At 44.1% G+C, this 25452-nt stretch overlaps 2 protein-coding genes across 3 annotated transcripts; one reads left to right on the top strand and one right to left on the bottom strand.

Annotated features, from left to right (window-relative positions):
* Window positions 1-12811: 12811 nt before the first annotated feature.
* LOC109782794 (homeobox protein knotted-1-like 11) lies at window positions 12812-16992 on the top strand. Of its 2 annotated transcripts, none has more exons than XM_020341407.2 (6): window positions 12812-13483; window positions 14106-14226; window positions 15786-15970; window positions 16058-16189; window positions 16293-16429; window positions 16515-16992. In XM_020341407.2, exons 1-6 carry the CDS (start codon window positions 12827-12829, stop codon window positions 16552-16554), a joined length of 1272 nt encoding a protein of 423 aa, XP_020196996.2. In that variant the 5' UTR covers window positions 12812-12826; the 3' UTR covers window positions 16555-16992. The 2 variants fall into 2 exon arrangements, with proteins under 2 accessions (XP_020196996.2, XP_020196997.2); XM_020341408.2 differs by having other exon boundaries at window positions 16526-16992.
* Window positions 16993-18644: 1652 nt separating this feature from the next.
* On the bottom strand, window positions 18645-24319 carry LOC109782795 (uncharacterized). Its single transcript, XM_020341409.3, has 9 exons — window positions 21723-24319; window positions 21489-21622; window positions 21336-21404; window positions 21090-21242; window positions 20849-21012; window positions 20507-20654; window positions 19768-19890; window positions 19581-19668; window positions 18645-19493 (listed from the first exon to the last, which is right to left on the bottom strand). Exons 1-9 carry the CDS (start codon window positions 23980-23982, stop codon window positions 19324-19326), a joined length of 3309 nt encoding a protein of 1102 aa, XP_020196998.1. The 5' UTR covers window positions 23983-24319; the 3' UTR covers window positions 18645-19323.
* Between the last annotated feature and the right edge of the window lie 1133 nt (window positions 24320-25452).

Raw genomic sequence — 25452 nt, forward strand, 5'->3', positions numbered from 1 at the left:
CGGCAGGATGCCGGAAAAGGCCCCAAGATGGGATCTCACGGGAACAGAAGGTTGCGGCGGTGGAAAGGTGTTTTCGTGGATGCTTCTGGTGGTTTGGGAATATATGTGAATATATAGGAGGAAGGGCTAGGTCAGGAAGGTCACGAGGGGCCCACAAGGTAGGGGGGCGCGCCCTCCACCCTTGTTGCCGCCTCGTGGCTCTTCTGACTTGAACTCCAAGTCCCCTGGGTGTCTTCTGGTCCAAGAAAATCATCGTGAAGTTTTATTCCGTTTGGACTCCGTTTGTTATTCCTTTTCTGCGAAGCTCAAAAACAAGGAAAAACAGAAACTGGCACTGGGCTCTAGGTTAATTAGTCCCAAAAATAATATAAAATAGCATATTAATGCATATAAAACATCCAAACAAATAATAGAATAGCATGGAACAATCAAAAATTATAGATACGTTAGAGACGTATCACTCGTCCACGAGTAGGTAAATGATAAAAGAAAGAATTTATGAAGTGTGAATGCTACCTGGCATATTTATCAATGTAATCTTCTCTAATGTGGCATGAATGTTCAGATCCGTAAGCTTCGAAACAAAAGTTTAATATTGACATAAAAACAATAATACTTCAAGCATACTAATAAAGAAATCATGTCTTCTCAAAATATCATGGCCAAAGAAAGTTATCCCTACAAAAGCATATAGTCTGGCTATGCTCCATGTTCATCACGCAAAGTATTAAATCATGCACAACCCCGATGACAAGCCAAACAATTGTTTCATACTTTTGATGTTCTCAAACTTTTTCAACTTTCACGCAATACATGAGCGTGAGCCATGGATATATATATAGCACTATAGGTGGAATAAAATATGGTGGTTGTGGAGAAGACAAAAAGAAGGAGATAGTCTCACATCAACTAGGCGTATTAACGGGCTATGGGGATGCCCATCAATAGATATCAATGTGAGTGAGTAGGGATGCCATGCAACTTATGCACTAGAGCTATATAAGTGTATGAAAGCTCAAAATGAAAACTAAGTGGGTGTGCATCCAACTTGCTTGCTCATGAAGACCTAGGGCAATTTGAGGAAGCCCATCATTGGAATATACAAGACAAGTTCTATAATGAAAAATTACCACTAGTATGTGAAAGTGACAAAATAGGAGACTCTCTATCATGAAGAACATGGTGCTACTTTGAAGCACAAGTGTGGTAAAAGATAGTAACATTGTCCCTTCTCTCTTTTTCTCTCATTTTTTTATTTTCTCTTCCTTTTTTTGTTTGGGCTCTTTGGCCTCTTTTTTTGGGCGCTTTGGCCTCTTTTTATTTTTTTAAATCCGGAGTCTCATCCCAACTTGTGAGGGAATCATAGCTTCCATCATCCTTTCCTCACATGGGACAATGCTCTAATAATGATGATCATCACACTTTTATTTACCTTACAACTCAAGGATTACAACTCGATACTAGAACAAAATATGACTGTATATGAATGCCTCCGGCGGTGTACTGGGATGTGCAATGATCAAGAGTGACATGTATAAAAAAATATGAACAGTGGCCAAGCCACAAATACTATGCCAACTACGTGACCATGCAAAGCAATATGACAATGATGGAGCGTGTCATAATAAACGGAAGGGTGGAAGTTGCATAGCAATATATCTCAGAATGGCTATGGAAATGCCATAATAGGTAGGTATGGTGGATTTTTTGAGGAAGGTATATGGTGGGTGTAATGCACCGGCAAAAGTTGCGCGGTACTAGAGAGGCTAGCAATGGTGGAAGGGTTAGAGTGTGTATAATCCATGGACTCAACATTAGTCATAAAGAACTCACATAGTTATTGCAAAAGTCAATTAGCTATTGTAACAAAGTACTACACGCATGCTCCTATGGGGATAGATTGGTAGGAAAAGACCATCGCTCGTCCCCGACCACCACTCATAAGGAAGACAATCAATAAATAAATCAAGCTCCGACTTCCTCACATAATGGTTGACCATACGTGCATGCTTCGGGAATCACAAACTTTAACACAAGTATTTCTACCAATCCACAATTACTCACTAGCTAGCATGACTCTAATATCACCATCTTTATATCTCAGAACAAATGCAAGGAATCAAACTTCTCATAGTATTCAATTCTCTTTATGAAAGTTTTTATTATATCCTTCTTGAAACTGACAAACTACTCCAAAAAAGATATAAGTGAAGATCAATGAGTAGTTGAATAATTATGTAGCTGTGTGAAGACTCTCCTCTCATAAATAAAATTTCAGATCTTAAGTACTTTATTCAAACAGCAAGCGAAACAAAATAAAATGACATTCCAAGGATAGCATGTATCATGTGAAGAAGCAAAAAGTTAGGCTCAACCAAAAATGACTGATCATTGTTGAAGAAGAAAGGTGGGATGCCAATTGGGGCACCCCCAAGCTTAGATGCTTGAGACTTCTTGAAATATTATTTTGGGATGCCTTGGGCATCCCTAAGCTTGAGCTCTTGTGTCTCCTTAATTCCTTTTACATCACGGTTTCCCTAAATCTTAAAAACTTCATCCACACAAAACTCAACAAGAACTCGTGAGATAGGTTAGTATAAATCCATGCAAAACCTTATCATTTGCTAGTGTAGAAAATCACTAAAATTATAATTTGACATTGCATGCTAAATGCCTGTGCATATTTAATACTCCCATCCTCAAATAGAATCATTAAACAAGCAAACATAACAACAATTTGTCTAAACAAAACAGTCTGTAAAGAATGCAAAAGGAATCATACTTCCCTAACTCCAAAAATTCTGAAAAATTACCACACTGTAGAGAATTTATCATTTCATATTGTGTCAAAATTTCAAGCTTTTATCACATTCTGACTTTTCTAGGGAATTTTTGCAATAGCGACAAACTTTCTGTTTTGAAACAGCAACTCATATACATGTAAATTGTGCATGGTGAAGGCTATCCTTGACACTTTTATTGAAATAAAAAATACAAAACATTATTCTAAATAACAACAAGCAAATCTAAACCAAATAAAATGACGCTCCAAGCAAAACACATATCATGTGGTGAATAAAAATATAGCCTCAAGAAAATTTACCGATGGATTGAAGACGAAAGAGGGGATGCCATCCGGGGCATCCCCAAGCTTAGATGCTTGGTTGTCCTTGAATATTACCTTGGGGTGCCTTGGGAATCCACAAGCTTAGGCTCTTGCCACTCCTTATCCATAGTCCATCAAATCTTTACCCAAAACTTGAAAACTTCACAACAGAAAACTCAACAGATAACTCGTAAGCTCCGTTAGTATAATAAAGCAAATCATCACTTAGGTACTGTTGTGAACTCATTCTAAATTTATATTGGTGTTATATCTAATGTATTCCAACTTCTCCATGGTTCATACCCTCCGATACTACCCATAAATTCATCAAAACTAGCAGAGTGACCCGCGCATTCGCGTGGCTAGATTTTTAAGTTATAACTAATTTGTTCATTACTTTCATATGAATATGCCAATGTTGGTACATTAAGTAAATAAATGATAAAGGATCGTCCTATTATCATTGACAATCAAAATGTCATGAATATATTAGCAGCTAATTTTTAAAAGTTAGGCAACATACATTCGTTCTCGCTCTCGGTCTCTTTTACATTCATCATTGATTTCCAATGACACCAAAGGTGGCATAAGTCTTTTTGTTAATTTTAATATATAAATAAACTTCAACATTGGAATAAATCTAAATATGGATGTCTTACATCCAATCATGGTTTTTCGTCCTCCACATGACACAACACTATCGGTGTGATGGCTGGTGCATTCGTGGTTGTACATTTATTACATATTGTTGTGCTTAGTTTTTTGTCAATAATTTTTCCTGCCATGCTAATTTTTATTAAATTATATTCACCTATACATTTTCCTTAGGAAAGTTGTACAAAATTCAATTCCAAGGAGACATGTTACTTAGCTTGATATAATCATTTTTAGTCTTCTGTTCACCGCACTTCTATTTTTATGCCCCTATCAAAATCATACTTATATTTCTATCGAGTCTCTGCTCATACTTTTACTACCACATATATCTTTTGATTAATAATGTTCTTTTGTTGTTTGAAAAAATCGCGAGGTGCCTTATTAAACAAAACTTAGAGAATAAATTTGATCATGACATATAAGTAACTTTTTTTGCATTATTGCTCTTGTGGAAAATCATCTTCAGATGTTATTTCATGGCTATCTAATATGATTGATTCTCATAATCGATATATAATAGATTAGACTGAGTAATTGGTCAAATGGTCCAACCTGCAATGATGGTGTTGCATGCACTTCATGCAATATGGATTGCTTTAGATTGATTTCCATCATAGCTGATTTGGCTACTAATACATACATTACTTTTAGTTCCAGTTTTTAATCTCAACTATGAGAATGAGGACCCATCACACAATCTACATAGCAAATTATTTTGCCCATGTGGACCAATGTATTGTCTAATATATTTTTTCTGTTCTCTTCGATCCCTGGAAATGTTGAGTATCAGCTGTCCATTCATTTTTTATTGTGGCTAACATCAAATTGTAGAAATATTTTACTATTAAACAGAAATATATTGAGTATTCGTCTGCTCCAAACTCTATGCTATGTACGTATATATACATGCACTTTACTTTATTCGGGTAAAGAAAGTTTGTTATCGCCGATGGGTAGGGGAATATTTTTTTAGGGACGTAGATAAAGTTTCTTATCCCACGTGGAGCGCTAATGTAGATGTCCAGATTGATTAATTGAAAAAAATCATATCCTAATTTATTTTGGCTGACATCATTGATGATGTCACCAGATATAGTATTGCGAATTTGTGATCGGACGCTCTCCACTCAAAAACAGAGAAAAAAATATCGGACCCTTTGTTTTTTCTTTGCATGGGCGCTCTGACTCATTATAATAGGAAGCCTGCCTTCTTAGCTTATTGGTAGCCGTGCTGTTTATACGAGAGAGGGCAGCCTTGCTTTATAATCCCCAACATGCGTTCACTTCTAGTTGTCTAGGACAGATTTTTTTTAATAAGAGAAAAAACATAGTATGACTTAGAAGAAAGTTCTAATCGGACTCTTGTTTTTGGGGGTGGCGCTCGGCCTCTTTATTTTTTCTAACTCTTTATAGTTGGCAGTTGTGCCTTTTTCTAAATGTTTGGTAGCCGTGCTTTTATTTTTTTGGAAAAACTAACGCCCACACGTGTGGGCGTTTGCACATCGCTCACACGCCTTCATCACCACTCATTTTATCACGTATGAACAGATGACATTAGCAGAAATCTTTTGGATTTTTGGCTTAAAAATATTTTATCTCCTAATTAAAAAATCCGTTTTCAGCATTAAATCCGTCTCGACGAGATCTTCAAAACTAGACCCCATGTTGATATGTTTCGACGATTTTTTTTGCCCAAAAGTTGCCATGATGTTTACACTTTAGTTGCCATAGTGCTTAAACTAAAGTTGCCATGTGGCAATTTTAGTTTGTAGATCATGGCAATTTTAGTTCTTCGATTATGGCAATTCCAGTACTTTGACCATGAAAATATTTTTTTTCTATGAACCATGGCAATTTTAAGTGCATGTATCATGTTAATTTTAATTTATGGTGCATGACAAGTCTAGTTTCTTAATTCCCCGTTTTATAATATATCAAAGTTTACTTTTAAATGTAGAAGAAAATAGCTGAAACATATCATGGCAACTTCAGTATAAACATCATGGCAATTCATGTGCAATAGACACTGCAACTTTTAACCCAAAAAAATAATTCGTCGAAATATATTGATATGAGATCTAGTTTCGAAGATCTCGTCGCGAGGGATTTAATGGTGAAAATGGATCTTCAATCGGATTTTTCATTTAAGAGATAAAACATTTTAAAAATAGAAAATCTAAAAAGATTTCCACATGCATGCATGCGGTGACATGACGTAGTCTGTGTGCTATAGGGCGTGTGGGCGGGTTTGGCTCCCACCACACATGTGAGCGTTAGCGTTGTCCTATTTTTTTTTATGGGAGATGGCAGCCTTGTTTTACGATGCCAACATAGTACGCTTCTAATTGTCTTGGACAGATTTTTGTAATAGAAAAATATATGACTTATACCAAAGATGTGCTGAACTATTTTTACGTGCCATGCCAATTGTTTGTGCATACCTATATTTGTATGTAACGCTACATATATTAAATCCTAACCGTTAGTATATGAAATTGATGGTCAAGATAATTTAACCTATGCGGACGAACGTGATCGCTTGTTAGACTTTTGTTATATGTATATAATAGATAAGCAAACACTATAATGAAAACAGAATCTGTCAAAAACAGAACAGTCTGTAGCAATCTGGAAACTTCGTATACTTCTGTAACTCCAAAAATTCTGAAAAATTAGGACAACCTGGGCAATTTGTATATAAATCTTGTGTAAAAAATTCAGATCAAAATCACGTTCCAGTGAATTTTCAAAATTCTTGGACTGAGAGCAAAAGTTTCTGTTTTTGCACTAAATCAAGTCAATTATCACCATAGACCATCCCAAAGGTCTTACTTGGCTCAAACACTAATTAAAACACTAAAACACAATTACTACAGAAGTAATATTGTGTATTTATTAAAAAACAGAAGCAAAAACAAGAAACACAAAATAAAATTGGGTTGCCTCCCAACAAGCGCTATTGTTTAACGCCCCTAGCTAGGCATGATGATTTCAATGATGCTCATATGAAAGATAAGAATTGAAACATAATGGGAGAATCATGAAGCATATGACTAGCACATTTAAGTCTAACCCACTTCCCATGCATAGAGATTTTGTGAGCAAACAAATTAAGGGAACAAGAATCAACTAGCATAGGAAGGTAAAACAAGCAAAACTTCAAAACTTTCAACACATCAAAAGGAAACTTGATATTATTGCAATATGTAAAAGCATATGTTCCTCTCTTATAATAGTTTTCAGTAGCATCATGAATGAATTCAACAATATATATCATGAGATACATAATCCAATTGAAAAATAAAATCATGATGACAAGCTTCACGGTTATCATTATTCTTTATAGCATACATGTCATCACAATAATCATCATAGATAGCAACTTTGTTCTCATAATCAATTGGAACCTCTTCCAAAATAGTGGATTCATCACTAAATAAAGTCATGACCACTCAGAATCCACTTTCATCATTGTAATCATCAAAAATAGGAGGCATGCTATCATCATAATAAATTTACTCAACATAACTTGGGGGACAAAAAATATCTTCTTCGTCAATCATAGCATCCCCAAGCATGTGACTTTGCATATCATTGGCATCATGGATATTCAAAGAATTCGTACTAACAACATTGCAATCATGCTCAAGTGGATGACTTAAGGTTTATCAATCCATGGAAGGCGTAGGATGAAGATGGTCTCTCTCAAACAACCCTGCAACCAAATAACAAAGAGTCTCTTGTGTCCCCAACACACCCAATACAATGGTAAATTGTATAGGTGCACTAGTTCGACGAAGAGATGGTGATAAAAGTGTAGTAATGATAATAGATATTGATTTTTGTAATAGGAACAATAAAAACATACCCTCAACCCCGAGGGTTACTCCCTCCTCGTCATGGAGACCGCCGGGATGCTGAAGATGGCCTTCGGTGATGGTTTCCCCCTCCAACAGGGTGCCGAAACGGGCTCACGATTGGTTTTTCGTGGCTACAGAAGCTTGGGGCGGCGGAACTCCCGATCTAGGTTTCTTTTCTGGGGTTTTGGTATTTATAGGATTTTTCGGCATCGGTCTCACGTCAAGGGGGCCCATGAGGCAACGGCAAGACAGGGGGCGCGCCCTCCACCCTTGTGGTTGCCTGGGGACTCTTCTGGACCAACTCTTGTGCTTCAGGGGTCTCTTTTGGTACATAAAAAATCACCGTAAATTTCAGCCCATTCCTAGAACTTTATTTTTGCATAAAAAACGACACCACGGTAGTTCTGCTGAAAACAGCGTCAGTCCGGATTAGTTCTAATAAAATCCTACCAAAACCATATAAAATTGTTGCAAACATGGCATGAATACTTCATAAATTATAGATACGTTGGAGATGTATCATGCTCCGGCGCCACCAGGAGAGAGGGGATAGGTCCCCCCCCCCCTCCTTCTTCTTCTTGCTTGGCCTTCTCCCTAGATGGGAGAAGGATTTCCCTTCTGGTCCTTGGCCGCCATGGCCCCCGAGGGGCGGGAACCCCTCTAGATTGGACCTCTCTCTGTTTACTTCTCTATTTCACGTCCTCATTTTTGGCCGAAAACCGTTTCTTAAATATCCGGAGATCCATAACTCCGATTGGGCTGAAATTTGAACACGGTTTTTTGCCGATATTAGCTTCCTTGCGTCCAAAGAAGAGTTCCAACCAACTTACGGGGTGCCCACAAGGCACTGGTGTCTACTACACAACTTGTTCCTGTAGACTCGTGTTGGGCCTCCAAGCGCAGAGTTTTGTAGGACAGTAGCAAATTTTCCTCAACTGGATGACCTAAGATTTATCAATCCGTGGGAGGCGTAGGACGAAGATGGTCTCTCTCAAACAACCTTGCAACCAAATAATAAAAAGTCTCTTGTGTCCCCAACACACCAAATACAATGGTAAATTGTATAGGTGCACTAGTTAGGCGAAGAGATGGTGATAAAAGTGTAGTAATGATAGTAGATATTGATTTTTGTAATAGGAACAATAAAAACAGCAAGGTAGCAAGTAGCAAAAGCAAGCACAAACGGTGTTGCAATGCTTAAAAATGAGGCCTAGGGTCCATACTTTCGCTAGTGCAATCTCTAAGGGCCCATTGGATGTCTTCTGCTCCAAAAAAAATCTCCAAAAAGCTTTGCTGTGTTTGGACTGCGTTTGGTACTGATATTCTGCGAAGTAAAACACAAGCAAAAAACAGCAACTGGCACTGGGCACTATGTCAATAGGTTAGTCCCAAAAAATGATATAAGGTTGCCATAAAATGATTGTAAAATATCCAAGAATGATAATATAACAGCATGAATACTTCATAAATTATAGATACATTGGAGACGTATCAGGCACCCTAGCGCGCTGGGGGGGGGGGGGGGTAGTGTCGCCCCCTGCCTTGTGGAGCCCATGGGCCTCCATTTGCGTTTATTCTTGCGCCAAAAATTCAGATATATTACAAAAAAATTTGCATAAAATTTTATCGCGTTTACACTTCGTTTGATATGGATTTTCTGTGAAATACAAAAACATGCAAAAAAAATAGGAAACTGGCACTGGACACTAGATCAATATGTTAGTCCGAAAAATATATAAATTGTTGCCAAAAGTATGTCGAAGTGGTATGATAATGGTATGAAACAATCAAAAAGTATAGATACGTAGGAGACGTACCAGTGGGGCCATTGGTGGCCTCGGACATGGCTGGGGACGACAGAGACGATGACGAGGGGCTCGCGGGGGGATGCACGAGGCGGCAAAGCTCTTGGGTGGTGATGTGGGGCTCGATTTGGCGCGCTTCTTGACAAATGGAAGAGTCAGGGGTTGTGCACATGTGAGGTGGACTTGATGGACAAGGTGGTGGGGTCATTTCCTCTGGTGATCGCCAGAATGGAGTTCACGGCAGCGGAGAGCTTCGGCTTTTGATGAACTCGATGCTCCGGTGGGCCTAGGGCACTACGTGGATGTCTGGGAGGTTCGCCGTGGCTCGGGGAGTGGAGTGGTGGCAATGGTTGGTGCTAAGGGCGTCGGGGTTGCCAGAATTTTTCCGGCGTTGAGCTAGGGCAGAACGGAGAAGGTGAGGTCACGGTGGAGCAGCCTGGCGACGAGAGGGGCTGTGGTGTTTGGGCTTTTGCAGAGGAGGGCGAGGGCTTCAGGTCGACCTGGCGCGGGCGTGGCCATGGACGAGCGAGCGTGCTAACGTGTGCATGGGGTGCTCTAGTCGTGGGCACCGTGGGCGGTTGCCGCAACGTGGAGGATGACGTGAGGGCCGAGGGTGTCAACGGGAGAGGGGGGAGAGAGAGGCCGAGCGCGGGTGGGCTGGCTCGCTGGGCCGCGTTCAGGTTTGCAAGGTTGAGCGCGTAGTTTATGTTTCCTTTTTATTTTCTTCTTTTCTATTTTTTTGTTTCTGTTTTCCTCAATTATTTTTATTTTACTTTGAATTTGAATTTTCTTCCAAAAGCAAACTTGCTCTAAATTCATTTGTGAATATTTTTGAGCTTGTCAACATTTTGTTTGGGCATTTCGAACATATATTTTCTGCACCTTATTCCCTCTTGGATTTCAATTTGGTTTTAAAACGAAATATATTTCAAATCCAATTTGGAAATTTAGCAGAAAGTCAAGCTCACAATTTGGACTTATGAAATTCACTTTCTGCCAAAATAAGTGTGAAGCCATTTTTTATAACCATCCCTTTGATTTTTGAATTGATTCCAAAATAGATATAGCTCAATAATTTAGGGATGATTTATTAGGGCTTGATTATCATTTTCCCTGAAGAGGTGACCCACTGCGGCTTCTCGTCCTACTTACTTGTAGCAGAGTTTAGGGTTTCTTATCCCTTCAATTTCCTCAAATCAGCACGTTCTGGGCTGATCAATTGTTCTTTTCTTCCATAAGTGGCGTCTATGGTCAACGATGTGCATTCACCAGCTCCATAGCCCGATGATTTGATACCCCCAGAACTCCATTTTCTCCTGGCCATCGACACAGGTCGGGCTATAGTCTGTACATCGCATGCCAAGGAGCCTGTAGCACAGATCGAGTATGAAGAGTTGTATTCCAACTCTAGTTGTGGAGCTAAAGAGGACGGACTAGCGAGTTTATCCTGAAAAAGCAAGACCACAATGACGGGGCGTCAGGCTCCCAGACTGTACCACCAAGCCAGCCCGAAGACGACATGAACATCTCCTCCCACTGAGATTGATATCTTGAAATTGACAAAGTCATCACAGACGCCTTCGTAGTCTACGAAAACGTCTCCTCCCACTAAACGAACATCACCAGAAAGCCTGGAATAAATCTAGGAAAGTGCAAGCACCAGTGCCAAGTCTAGGACTTTAACCCTGGTGGGCTGGTTCCACCACAAGGAATCTAATCATTTAAGTTATGCTCTGTTCGCTGTTAAGGGCCTCTTTGACTAAGAGGATTTTCATAGGAATAGTGGAGGCTACAAATCCTTCATAGGATTGCAAAAACACAGGAATAGGGAAAACGTAGGATTGGAATGGCATGTCCATTGGATCCCTATAGGATTTGAGTTTGTTTGATTGTGTCATGGGAAAAACAAAGGATTTCTTTCAAGAGGTTGGAACGGATGTTAGAATTCATGTAAAATGTAGTACAAATGAATCCTTAGGAAAAAAACCCTACAGGATTCAATCCTACGAATCAAACGATCAACGTAGGAAAAATTCCTAAGGATTCTAATCCTTCAAAGATCCTATGAAAATCCTTTGAATCAAAAAGAGTTTGTTCTATGTTGGTTCATTGGTTCATACGATTGAATCCTATAGAAATTTTTCCTAAGAAATCCATTACACTGCATTTCAAAGGAAAAACTACAGCCACTCTAACCTCATGCAAAAAATCTTTGTTTTTTCTATGATGCAATCGAACACACTTAGGTGGGAACAAAATCTTATACTATCTGGGTGGACATGCATGGCAGTGATATCCTAGTTTTTTTTTTCTATTCCCATGTTCCAATCTATCTATAAAGAAGGCCTTAGAGGCCAGAACACACAATGGGACAAGGGTGCACATGCACCCGAATTGCAAAAGGAAAAGTAAAAATGGTCAAATATTTTTTGAAACTTCTTCGGAACAAGCATTGTCCAGTGTATTACCCGCGTTTAAAGTTCCGCAACAAAACGACTCTCGTGGTATTCTGAACGAACAAAAATAAAACCGACACTATATTAAGGGCGCGTTCGGTGTCCCTCCGCTCCACGCTCCACTCCTGGAGCGGACGGAGTTGGAGTTATAATCCCTGGAGCGAGCTAACAGTTGCTCCGTAGATTCTAGGATTTGAAGGAGCTGGTGGATTGCCGAACGCGGCCTAAGCTTGTTGTTCACACAATTTGTAACTGCGATTTAGTCTTTTTTGCCAACAATACCACAAAAGTCATTTGTCCTGAAACCTTCCACGTGAGTAATTCACTGGACAATGCTTGTTCCGACAAAGTTTCATTTTCTTTACTATTTTTAATTTGTTCTGCCTAATCGAGTGCACCTAGACCCAGGTTTCAAAAAATCCGCACTGCTGTTGAAAGTGGAAGAAAATTTACTACAAAATGAGATACAATTTTCAAATATCCAATTCTGAGCCCGACCTCATCTGCTCCCGGTCAACAAAAAATTCAAAAAAAATCCCATTTTTTTGTGCAAGGTAGATAATTTGGTGCGTGAGGTGCGCTTCAAATTTCAGAGCATTTGGACATTTGAGTAGCTCTCAGCAAAAAAGACAAAATGGGTCAGAACAGTATATAAACAGTACACTATTTAACAAACCCCGAATTTGTCTTTTTTACCGAGAGCTACTCAGATGTCCAAATGATTCGAAATTTAGAACGGACATCACGCACCAAATTATCTACCATGCCGAAAAAATTGGAAATTTTTGAATTTTTCTAGCATTTATTTTGATTTTTTATTCAACGAGGGTGCAGACGAGCCTGGGAGCCAAAACGCCTCACTCATAAATTTTGACGAACTTGCGTCAAACAAGGTAAGAAGTGCCGTAATCCGGTAATTTTTTATTTTTTTTTGGAATTCACATGCAGGAAAAGGGCTGCTGCGCCCGTAAAAAGTTTGGTTGTAGCTCGAGCGGTGTGCAGCTCACTGTCGCGACTGTCGTACGAACCACGTGGAAACGCGAATACATATGGCTGTGGTTCCTCCTCGACCCCGCCCCGCGGTCCCCTCTGCCGCTGCACCGCTCCGCCCCGCCCGCCTGCTCTGCCTGCCCGCCTGCTACTGCTGGCGCCCTACACCTACACCCATCCGTCCTCCTCCTCTACTTGACCCGGTGGTACCACTCGTCCCTGAGCAAGGCAGCGGATACCAAGCGGGAGCTAGCCCGCGCACGCCTCTCCTGCGCGCGCGGCGAGGGTACGGCCATGGCGTACCAGTACCACCACCAGGACCACGCGCTGGGGATGGACGCGGCTGCGGCGGCGGCGGGGAACCCCGGCGGAGGCTTCGCGCCAGGTTTGGGCGCGGGCGCGGGCGGTGGCGGGTGGGAGAGGGAGAAGGCGGCCATCGAGGCGCACCCGCTGTACGAGCGGCTGCTGGAGGCGCACGTCGCCTGCCTGCGCGTCGCCACCCCCGTCGACCAGCTCCCCCGCATCGACGCGCAGATCGCCGCGCGCGCCCCGCCGCCCATGCCCCCCGCAGGCGCGCCCGCCGGCGGCGAGGAGCTCGACCTCTTCATGGTGAGCTGCTACCACGAGGCCTCCTCGCCTCACGCCGGCCGCGTACGGACGCCGCGTCGGCTGGGCCGGGCTGCTCCGCGCGTGCTGTAGTATGGTAGATTGACGCGGCGTGCGTGCGTGCGTCCGTGGTTCGAAAAATTGGGGATTGGGTGGGATTTGGCGATGAAATTTCCCCGCTCGTGCTGGGATTGGGATTTCAAACGGGCTAGCCAGATTACCCTTTTTTTCGAACGCACACAACATGTTTGATTGGTTGCGCATGAGCTCATATGGGATTATTAGTACTCGCTAATCCCTGCGGGTGGATTTGGTTAAAGTTAGCTTCTTCAACTGTGAGTATTATTATGCTAGTTCATCCCTTGATTATTACCCATCCCACCTGCAAATAATTTACTGCTTGCTCTAGGCTCTAGCTGTGAGCAACTTTGTTTTCTCAACCACAAGCGCCTCACCTCTGCGATAGAGACAAAAGCAAACCCCAAAAAACAACTACAAGTGTCCCTTTGCTAAGCAAGCAGGGGCTCCTTTGCCTGGAAATGGCAATTCTCCTTGTGTAAAGGTTATTACTGACCACCTGCCTTTTTCTATATGTGTTCTAAAGGTTCTGCTTCCCTTGTTGCAGACACACTATGTGCTGCTGCTCTGTTCCTTCAAGGAACAGCTCCAGCAGCATGTGCGCGTCCACGCCATGGAAGCGGTGATGGCCTGCTGGGAGCTCGAGCAGACTTTGCAGAGTCTTACAGGTACCATACAGCATCTTAAGTTCATCAGTTTCAGTTGAACAGCTAGATATGTGCTTCTAAATATCTCCAGGAAGAGGGTTTTACAATCTCTAGTTCTCTACACTACATGCTTATTAAGAGGTTGATAGGCACAGTAAGTATCATGCTACATGAGGGGCGCCGTTTTATAGGATCTCAGCCACAGGGGAATTCTTTTTTAACAGAAGGGATTCATTGCTTCTGCTCTCTGCATCCAGGGAGTACAAACATAACACAAATAGTTAATTGTTTCCATTCAACTAGAAAGAGCTCGATGACTTTTGATTGAGTTCAACGGCAAGAATGTTGCTTAAGTTCTCTATGAAGAGGGTTTAACAATCTGTACACTACATGCTTGTTAATTGACAGTCACAGCAAGTATCATGCTAGAATGAGGGACACCTTTTGGAATCTCAAAATAATTAAAAGAAAGGTTTTATTACTTCTGTTCTCTGCACCCTGGGCCCCAGCGTGTACAAATATAACAAAAGTAGTTAATAATTTTAAAATTCAACTAGAACAAACTTGATAACTTGACCATTTTCCTCTATTGTTGCATTCCCTGACAGAAAATATAGGTCATAATTCACACCCTTGTAGGTCCTATGAGATACTAGGTCCACCTTTATAGTAGTACCGGTTCTTCTTTTATATTATCAGTTACAAGAATCGCAGACTTAAGCTGTTGAACCTGGCTTTAAAGCTATACCTTTTGAGATTTCAGTTCGGTGTATGTGGCAGTTGTTCATGAACCTTGTGTTGCACCAACCATGCAACTGAACTGACAGTACCTTGCGTTCATAATCTTAGCTAAGCTGTCCTGATAAAGTTTCTCTTACTATGTCTATTGCAATTAGCTTCCACACGGAACAGTCACGGACTATATAATAGGGCACCATCACATAAGGGTTACCCTTTCAGATACTTTATGTTGCTTGTCGAAATGACATACAATCCATATAGGAAAAGAAGCCCTTTGCCTAGTGCAAAAAAGTTTTTCATATCGAATAACGCTTCAGTGTCAAAATGAACTGACATGGCTAGAAAACTTTCTAGTGGAATTGTACTTTACTTGAATTTGATTCATCAGAGATTGTCTGCATATAGTGCTGTTTCTATTTACTTTTACTATGGCACATTTTCCACCATTCTGCCTATAGGCATCACGAGGCACACACCTATGAGAAAACCATGCTAATATCCATTCACACTGGAAACTGGTGTCTCCGTGAAAACCAAAGGGAGTGATTTTCAGTTTTTTGTTGGCAATAGAACTTTGCATAATTTGTTTGTATGTGTAATAATCAATCAGTTTACGATGAGAGGCATATGCTTGAACATGGAAGTTTGCCTTCAGATAATAATGAGAATTGTGTCAGAAAAAATAATAATAATAATATAAAACTAGAGCAAGCTTAAGTAAGCCTGGATAGGCTTAGTTATATATTGTACCTGCCAAGGCAAGACGCAATATAAATGTGACCAGGATAAGTTGGAGATTGGCCAGTTCTGAGTTTTGCTAATATCGATTCTTCCTGTAGGGGCATCTCCTGGTGAAGGCACCGGGGCAACTATGTCTGATGATGAAGACAATCCGGTCGACAGTGAGAGCAACATGTTCGATGGAAATGATGTGTCAGATGGCATGGGCTTTGGGATGCTAACCGAGGGTGAGAGATCCTTGGTCGAGCGCGTAAGGCAAGAGCTGAAGCATGAGCTTAAACAGGTAAAACTGCTGCCTTCCATTCTGTCAGCTGCCACCATGTTTGTGTCCAAACTGAACTGTAAACAAAATTCTATTCCTGACTTGCAGGGGTACAGAGAAAAGCTTGTGGACATCAGGGAGGAGATACTGAGGAAGCGAAGAGCCGGAAAGCTCCCAGGAGACACGGCGTCTACTCTGAAGGCTTGGTGGCAAGCCCACGCAAAATGGCCGTACCCAACTGTAAGTGACAGTCCGCAGATTCCATCATCACCCTTTTACCTGCAATTTTTGTTCCGCTACTACCGATGATCATCAATCGATCTCCCTGTGTTGGCTTTGTTAGGAGGAGGACAAGGCGCGGCTGGTTCAGGAAACAGGGCTGCAGCTGAAGCAGATCAACAACTGGTTCATCAACCAGCGCAAGCGGAACTGGCACAGCAACCCTACCTCGTCCTCATCAGACAAGAGCAAGAGAAAAAGGTACAGCGATCCGCTCAAAAACAATCCTTTCACATGCTTGAAATCGCTCAGGTGTTCATACCCTCGTATTCTCAAAAAAAAAAAGGAACAATGCAGGTGACGGCAACGCCGAGCAGTCCTGGTAGGGCGGGCGCGGCCGGAGAGCGAAGAACGAATGCCCCGTATTATGTACATAGCGCTTCCATCTTGGAGAAGGCTTGATACTGCTATTTATTGGTCCGGGATACGACGGCGGCTGCTCGCCCCGGAGTCTCCCGGACCCAACACCGTCTGTACTGTACTGTACCCCAAAAAAGAAAAAACATGTAGTGGTAATGTTGTAACGGAGTTGCCAGAAATCTGTAGCTGTTTTGTGGCGCGCCGCCGTGCTCGGAGGCGCGGCGTCGCTGTGAGTGAGTTTATACGGGCTGTTCCGTGGTGTGTGTCTGTGGGTTGTGTGTTGCGTTCCCGTGGGATTGATGGAGGTGTCGTGTGATCTGTGTCGTGTGGGTGGGTGCTGTATGTTTGCGTACCTGTATGTGTACTGACCATGATGCGCTTGTCCGGGTCTGCACCCTCGGTCTTTTCCTGCGTTTTTTTTTTCTGTGAAATCAGGTGGCGGTTTTCCGTCAGAAGAAGAATCATGAGGGGCCAGAACGCGTTAAGTTAATAATCACACCTGGTAGTAGGGCAAGGGGGGCCTGGACGTTGGGTGTCGCAGCTGGTGCGTGGTACCGCCAGCCAGCGTAACCTCGCAGATTCGGGTCCCCTGAAAGAAAAGGCCCGCAGATTCAGTTTGCGGCGGAGAGCCGAGAGATTTGGCACGCCGAGAGGAGGAATATCTGCGATGGGCGGGCATGATGCATGGACTGCACGAACCAGAAAAGGCTTTGGTTTGCGGAGATATCTCCGGATCCCCTCGCGCAGATCTGGGGAAGGTAACGAAAGATCCCGGGAGGCACGATCAAGGAGCAGATGTGCACGTAAACTAGTTGTAGTGTACTAGCAGTAACACAATGCGATTAACCCCCGTCCCGTCCGTCGGCCCGGCCGACGCGGCCGGATCTGGGCCCTGGTACCGGAGCCGCCCGACCCGTCCGTCCCTACTGGAATCCAGTCCTTGCCAGCCAGCCAGCCAGCCAACCCACAGACCAGGCCCAAGAATCGGATCCGTCGCCCCATGCCCGAGGCGCCGCGTCAGGCCGGTCACGTTGGGCGCGCCGTCCCCCACGCACCTCGTCGCATCACGCCATCACATGCATCCGCATCGTCCTCGTCGTCGCAGCGCATGTGCCCCGGGCATGGGCGCCCCTGCTTCCCCGGACTTCACTCGGCCGTGCAAAGTCAGCAGCATCCAAGATGGCATCGGCATGGGTGAGCCACGGGCCACAGAATCTGCACAAAACCAAGGACGATGGACACACGAGTAACAAGGGCCTCTTTGATTCATAATAAGATTTCGAAAATGCGGGAATAGGAAAAGCATAGGACATGTGCACTTGATTCCTATAAGGTTAGCAGGGAGTGTTTGATGTCACATGAAAAACAAACAAGCTCTAAAACGAGGTTAGAGTGGATGTTAAATTTTCAGGGCTGTTTGGTTCCTAGCCACACTTTACCACACCTCGTCTTAGGCAAGTCTGATCAAATTAGGTTCATGTTTGGTTCTAGCCACATCTAAGGCAAATATTGTTTTACGAGGAGTGAACCCCACATGTCATAGACACAAAAAGTGTGGCTAACATTTGAGCAACTCAAGTCAGGCTAATGTGGCAATATATGACAAAGGTAGCCACAATCCAAACAGCCCCTTCCTACGAAATGTAGCAACTACTCCAAAAGATTTCATATGGAAAATCCCTATGGCATCCAATCCTATTATGAACCAAAGGACCAACGTAAGAAAAATTCCCAAGGACTTCAAAGGAGCCCTAAGAAGAATTCCCAACGTAAGAAAAATATCCTATAGTATTTCTTTGCAACAAAGGAGCCCTAAGAAGAATTCCCAACGTAAGAAAAATATCCTATAGTATTTCTTTGAAACAAAGGAGCCCTAAGAAAAATTCCCAAATTAAGAAAAATATCCTATAGGATTTCTTCAAAACAAAGGAGCCCTAAGAAAAATTCCCAACATAAGAAAAATATCCTATAGGATTTCTTTGAAACAAAGGAGCCCTAAGTACAACAACTGCAGCTCTTTCAGGCAGAAAACAGAGGGAACAACATGCTGACAAGGTAAATCAAATGACTGGATATATTTTTTATCTCACAGGATAATAAAACAAAACAACTGGACCCTTTTTACAGCGACACCGAACCATTTCGGCATACATCACAAACACACGAAAAACCAAGCATATACAAGCAACATAGGACCTCAACTGACAGTTCCCAAAACTTGTATTACCACCGACCAGATTACACAACCAGTTCATCACCTTCTTCAGACTGACCCGACCAACAGACCGACCGAACCGACGACTTCCAAACAACTCGATTATTACCCACAAGAAAAGGAAGGGAAGAAAATAAATAAAATATCGGACTCTCTATAACTGACAATAAGTCTGGCTTATTCAGCGCGCCTCTAAGCCAAAGCCAAAGGGGAAGGGTATAAATGAATGAATACGGATCTGGGACGACGACCGACCGACACTTCTAGACACGGGGAGGTTGGGAGGGAGGGCTCATGATTTTATGATTACAAGGTATGAAACAATGAAGGGGTATGAACAGATAGATAGACCCTAGGGACGGACCGACCGACGGACGCAACGAAAGAAAGAAACCAACCATATATATAATATTTATATATATCAGCACCGGATTTCCTAAAATACGCAATATGCGAAGACGAACTTGTCCAAGACGGATGGATGGCCCCAGAAGTTTTTTCAAGACCACTGCTGGCGCTACTAGGATTGCACCTTCTGGGACGCTGCCATTGCGCGCAGCCTGACGGCGATCTGGGTGAAGCTTGGCCGTTCCGACGGTTCCGTCGCCCAGCATTGCTCCATCAGCGACCTCCACTCTGGGTCGCATGAGTCGGGCACCTGCGGCCGCAGAGTGTTGCTCACAATGCCACCTGACAGTTAAATAACAGCTTACATCAGACTCTCACCATCCACTGCACAAGTAATTTCTACGAGGGTATGGCTGATTGTGTACCCACCAATGATAACACCATAATGCAAATCTGCATATGGTTCCTCTCCTGTGAGGAGTTCCCACAGAACAATCCCAAAGGAGAAGACATCAACCTGAGGGGAACATATCAACATTAGTGTGCAAGTTATACGTAAACCTGGATATAGCTATCTGAACTTGGACACGGAAGCAATATGAAGGGATTAGCAAACCTTTTCAGAGACCAGGCTGCTGCTTCCATTCAGAAGCTCTGGGGCCATCCATGGAAGCGTTCCCCTCACACCACCAGAGATGAGGGTCTGACATTTGACTTTTGAAAGCCCAAGATCACCAACCTGCATCATCAACATTAGTTTGTTGACAGTTCGCATGAGCAATATTGCATTTGCAATTTTGCGTGTGACAATGCAAAAACTAAAAGTGAAGCCTTAATTACCTACAGACCACATGTGACATGGATGTTTCAGTAGATAGAGTAAAAGATGACAAAACTCAGATGGCAAACAAGTAATTCTTTAGTATGAAAATTCTAAAAAAATACTCCTCCGTACCAAAATATAAGATGTTTTTTAAGGCTAGTTTAGTCTACAAAAACGTCTTATATTTTGATATGGAGGTAGTATTTAGTACATAAGTAGCTCATCGTTACATAGTTGATGTACCTAAAATAGTCATTTCATGTGGTTAGGATTTATATACTTATGTCATTATTAAACTGCATGTTCCTTCCAGTCTCCACGGAAGATGCCTGAAGTTTAGCTACAATGATCCCCAGCAAAATTTAAATCAATATTGTGTCTATTTTAAGGTGTGACTCATCAATTGCCTAAGCAACAATACATTTTCACCCTCATGAATGTCCATATTATTATCACAACAAGCAGTGTATATTTCCAACATGAGGTGCAACAAGCCAGTCATAGTATAAAACAGAAGAACTGCAGTTCTTACCTTGCATATTGGACGCTGAGGATCCCTTAAATTAACAAGTAAATTGTCACTTTTGAGGTCAAAGTGCACAATGTTTTTGTTATGCAGATACTCCATTCCAAAAGCTGTGTCCATGGCAATAATTAGCCGTTTGCGTCGATCCAGGCTCCTGCACATGCAGAGAATATTAATCGCCTCAACTTCATGTTGGATTATAAGTTTCAAGTTTTTAAGATGTGGCAGCTGATAGATGAGAATTACTTCTAAAACATATGCTAGAATGCAGACATTTTTTTATTTTGAGAAAAGGCCTGAGGCCCAGCTTTATTCAAAGCTTTGCAGACATATAAATAGTGGACGTACTTGGAATTCTTCAGCAAAGCCGTCCTAAGTGAGCCATTAACCATGTATTCTGTAACCGTTGCAATGGACCCCCCAGGCCCATCTAGAACAACACCATAAAAGGCCACAACATTGGGGTGGTGCAGATCAGCAAGGTTAGATGCTTCATTCCAGAAGTCATTCCGCTGCAAACATTCAGGACATATCAGTACAAGGACAGGCATAAACAAATAAAAGGAAATCTAAAATGTTATAATTATACCATTTTTTCTTGCTCAGATGGCTTCCCAGCAAAACATCTGTCATTGATTCTTTTTATTGCAACATCAGAGCCCCTCCATTTACCATGATATACAGTTCCAAAAGTTCCAGAACCGAGTTCTTGGAGCTCTTCGAGGTCATCATTCTTTATAATCTGAAAACATGAACATGTGGTTGGTAAAAGAACATTACTTTGTAGTACTAAAGATGTGCATGATAAAAAAGATAAAGAGTTCCTGACTGTAACCTGAAGGCGTCCATGCTCATCTGTGACTGGTTGTCCTGAAACCCAATCTAGTGGTTTGCCCTTGCTAACCTGCACATTTCTCTTGTTAGGTTATTAATTACTGAAGATGACATAAAACAGAACATATATGAACTTCTAAGGAATTCATCTAACCTCATTGGTGTGAGCTTGCCCGTCTACTTTATTAGTGACATTCCCAAGCCCTTCATTCAGCACAGGAGGTGGAGGCTCAAATGCGGCTAGACCATCCTCCATACCCAGCAAGTCTGGATTAGTGATACCATCACCTGCATTCATGAAAGACGGTAATAATTATTCACAACTTATGACTCATAAAGCACATATACTGGCACAAGGTGTAATTGGAAGTATTGTTAAGAATTGAACCTTTGACAAACTGAGCTTGTTCTGCATGTGTGTCTTTGTGATATGGTTGCTCCTCAGCCGGGATATTCAAATCTGGCCCTTTGCAATTCAACAGAGAGTTTTGGGAATGGGGATCCTTTGAGCTGATGTTCTCCCTGCTTGCTACCCTCTTAGGTCTTGGTGGCAGCGCATGTACATTGCTGAACTGTTGCCCCGGTAAACCACACTCCTGGAGTTGCTCGACTGGAGCATGATTTGTCAGTGCTGGTGTCGGTAGTGGTACCTGAGCATTAGCGTTCGGAGGAGGAATGGATTCATGTGGAGCTTCCTTGTGATAAACTTCAGGCATAGCATCCTTCTGCTCGCCCATTGGGTTAATAGTGGCTTTTGTATACGCAGGATCAACACCATAAGCCGATGGGGGCACACCCACATGCCCAATCGTAGCGGCAACATAACTGGGGTATGGTCCCCCAATGCTCACCATTTGCGGCGGCATATGGTTAACGTTGGCATGCTGGACATTATGCATATAAGGACTGGCCACCGAAGGCGGTGGTATTGATTCAGTTGGATGGGCTATCTTTGGCTCGCTGACATCAAAAAAGGTGTTTGTGTTGCTCTGAGAGTATTGTGATGTTGCATTCTGGGGTAAACCATTCTCGGCATACATCCTTTGTTCAGGATAGCGGGGCTCGTTGGGGTTCACCCGTAGTGAATCCATCATCCTGTCCACATTGGCCATATAGGTTGGCACAGCAGCAGGTGCCACTGAAGGCACATTATCACGGAGCACTTGTCCATCCTCCCGATGCCTAGAATTGCCACTTAAACTACCTTCACCTTCAAGCGGATTGCTGGGATTAGTTTGCCTCACTTGGTACTGAGCCATTCCATGGGGTGAAGGCATTTGATGCAGTATAGCTTGTTGATGAGAGCTTGCAGTATCAGAATGAACGGAATTTGGAGAGACCATCTCAGTAGGCATCATGGGGATATGGTTATTAAATCCATAAGTCGCCGGCACCTGCTGGGGTGGCAATTGCTGCTGCTGGTGCTGCTGCTGCACATAGACATGCTGATGAAAGCTCGCTGGATCGACGGGCATTGGGTTTGCAACGCCTTCCATCTTTGGTGCATACATCCTTTCCCTGTCAGGCTGCACTGGATGCATATGTGTGTACCCATAAGCCCCCATTTGAGAAGGTATTTGCCGCTCTCCCATCATGATCCTTGCCACATCTTCAGGCCGCAGGCTCATGAACACTGGTATTGGCTCAACTGGCGCCCCTCCACGCACATCGCTGGAATAGTCATTCATGACTGGATCGGAGTGCGCGTGAGGCAGAGCCTTGATACACATATTGCAGTCCTGCAACCAGGTCGCATTTTCTGGTGGCTGCTGATTCAGACCCTGCATAGCCTCTCTATGATCGTTCATGAACACTGGTGGCAGTGGTGGTAGCTGTGAGAGTGGCTGACGGTACCTTGCTGTCTCCGGATGCGGATGCGGGTGTGGATGTGGATGGGGGCTTGGCTGGGAGGGCGCGGCACTCTCCTGCGGCTTCACCGGGACAGGGGCAGGAGCAGCATTGGTGAAGACATCAACAAGCAGCTGCTGGGGTGGCGGCGGAGCAGCAAAAGCCGATCTGGCGGCGTCGTAGGAGCAGGTGGAGGTAGGGGAGACAGCAGTCGGGGAGCCCCCGCCGCCGCCCACTCCCCCTCCCCCTCCTCCAGAAGAAGGCACGGCGGGGGTGGGAGGGGGAGGCCCGCCATCTGAGCACTGGGTGGACGACAGGCTGGCGATGCTGTCCTTGCGCACAATGCCGTTGACGGCCTCGAGGTACCTGAGGCCGGCGTCGAAGCCGGCGGCGCCCTCGGCGCCCTCGTCCCCGGCGGCCGCCGCCTCCGAGACGGGGAAGATGAAGACCCGCAGCTTGGGGCTGGCGACGGCCAGCTTGTCGTACTCCTCCACCATGTTGTCGAGATCCTCGGGCGAGGAGACCGAGATGAGCGCGTCGAGGCCCTCGTCGGGGAGCTGGTACTTGACCGCGAAGTGCGGCCCCGTGGCGCCGCCGTAGGCGTCGGCGAGGCGGGCCAGAAGGTCCTGCAGCGCCACCCCGCGCGGCACGGACACGATCCGGGTGTCGCCGCCGGCGTAGCGCAGCGTCCCGTCCCCGGGCCGCGGCAGGATGCGGCCGCCCAGGCTGCACAGCAGCTTCATCCGCTCCCCGCCGCCTCCGCCTCCGCCCCCTCCTCCGCCGCCGCCGTCCTCGGCCATCCCGCCGCGGCGGCGCGGGTCCGCCTCCACTCCCCGCCCCTCCCCCCCTTCCCCGGATCTAACCCCGCAGGGCTCGGGCCGGGCCGCGAACCAAACCCCTTCACCGCCACACCACCAGGAACCCTACCGCCGGGCGGATTCGGGGATTCCGGTGGCGGCGGGCCGCTCAATGCTCAGTCAATTGAAATTTTTTCTGGGGGAGGGGAGCGGGGAGCGGGGTGGGGGGGGGGGGGGGGTGAGGGGTGGGGTGGGAGGGGTGCGTTCTACTCAAAAACCCTTGGCTCGCTCCGGCTGCTGCTTGGTATGGTAGGCTGGCTTGGTGTTGGTGGTTCCCCCTCGCCCCGGCTGGCCCCCGTTTTATATATTTTCCGGCCTTGGATTTTCCCGTGCCGGAATTTGGAGCCTTCCCTTTGGTTTTCCGTGTGGCTCTTCCCCCTGCCTCCCCTTTCTGTTTGCCTTTGGGCTTCGGAGCATTGGCAAAACCTTGGGTCTGGGTTTTCAATCTGTGGGTCTGTTGAGGAAGAGGCCATTCGTGTTGGTGGAATTCGGCCGGGAGCCCCACCTTCCGGTTTGTTAGAAAAAGAGGATTTCTCGAAAAAGAAAAGTTAGAAAAAAAAAAGAGGAGGCGAATTGGGTGTTCTAGAAGGGTCGGATGTTCACCTGGGCCGCCACCGCTTGATCCATCACGCATTTATGATAATAATTGAAGGATAATTTCAGTGAAAATTGTTTTGTTGATGTGGAACGTGATGGGAGGTGTTGAAGGAATCCAATGATGATTTAATTGCAGACAGAGGGTAGTTGGTTGGTGTTGAACAGGAGTCGAGAACGAAATTGTGATTGACTGCTAGGGATAGAAGAGGTGTCGTCGGATTGTGATCTGTTGTGACACTCGATGGAAATCAATTTATGTGTGCAAGATTTAATGTGGAGATGGATATGTGGCATTTAAATCTAGACATGGATGTGTGTACTTACATCAATAGGATCAATCAGATGTACATGCAAATAATTTCCTGTGGTGCGTAGGCTATTTTTTAATTCATAGTCATTTTATATTTATTTCTTTGAATATTAAATCTATGGTGCAATTATATCTATCCTAATTAGGTTGCATGCAATAAAATAAGTCAAGAAAACTCACAACTTTGGGGGGTCATGCCCAGCTTTATTTCCGGCGATGAAATCAAGTAAGAACGGGGACATGATTTGTGCGGAAACTCGTCACCTGAGTAGAGAGAAAACAAAGAATCGGCGATGTGACAAGGCGGCGGCGTTTGTGCCTTGTTTGGGTCGCGGCGGAGGGGAGGGGTAGTTGCCGGCGGTGGGGGTGGTCGCAGATCAGCTCGAGAAGAATCATGGCAGGGTGGCGGCGGAGGGGAGGGGTAGTTGCGGGCGATGGGGGTGGTTGCAGATCAGCTCGAGAAGAAATCATGGCAGGGTGGCGGCGGAGGGGAGGGGTAGTTGCCG

Source organism: Aegilops tauschii, chromosome 7, assembly GCF_002575655.3.
Source record: "Aegilops tauschii subsp. strangulata cultivar AL8/78 chromosome 7, Aet v6.0, whole genome shotgun sequence".
NCBI lineage: Eukaryota > Viridiplantae > Streptophyta > Magnoliopsida > Poales > Poaceae > Aegilops > Aegilops tauschii.

Excerpts from the sequence above, each read along its gene's own strand:
- LOC109782795 (XM_020341409.3), bottom strand. The coding sequence starts at position 23,982 with ATGGCCGAGGACGGCGGCGGCGGAGGAGGGGGCGGAGGCGGAGGCGGC. Across the intron at positions 20,655-20,848 it reads GCTTTGCTGAAGAATTCCAA|GAGCCTGGATCGACGCAAAC; the intron begins GTACGTCCACTA and ends CTGCATGTGCAG. Across the intron at positions 19,891-20,506 it reads CTCAGCGTCCAATATGCAAG|GTTGGTGATCTTGGGCTTTC; the intron begins GTAAGAACTGCA and ends TTGATGATGCAG.
- LOC109782794 (XM_020341407.2), top strand. The coding sequence starts at position 12,827 with ATGCAGGAAAAGGGCTGCTGCGCCCGTAAAAAGTTTGGTTGTAGCTCG. Across the intron at positions 14,227-15,785 it reads GACTTTGCAGAGTCTTACAG|GGGCATCTCCTGGTGAAGGC; the intron begins GTACCATACAGC and ends TTCTTCCTGTAG. Across the intron at positions 15,971-16,057 it reads TGAAGCATGAGCTTAAACAG|GGGTACAGAGAAAAGCTTGT; the intron begins GTAAAACTGCTG and ends CCTGACTTGCAG.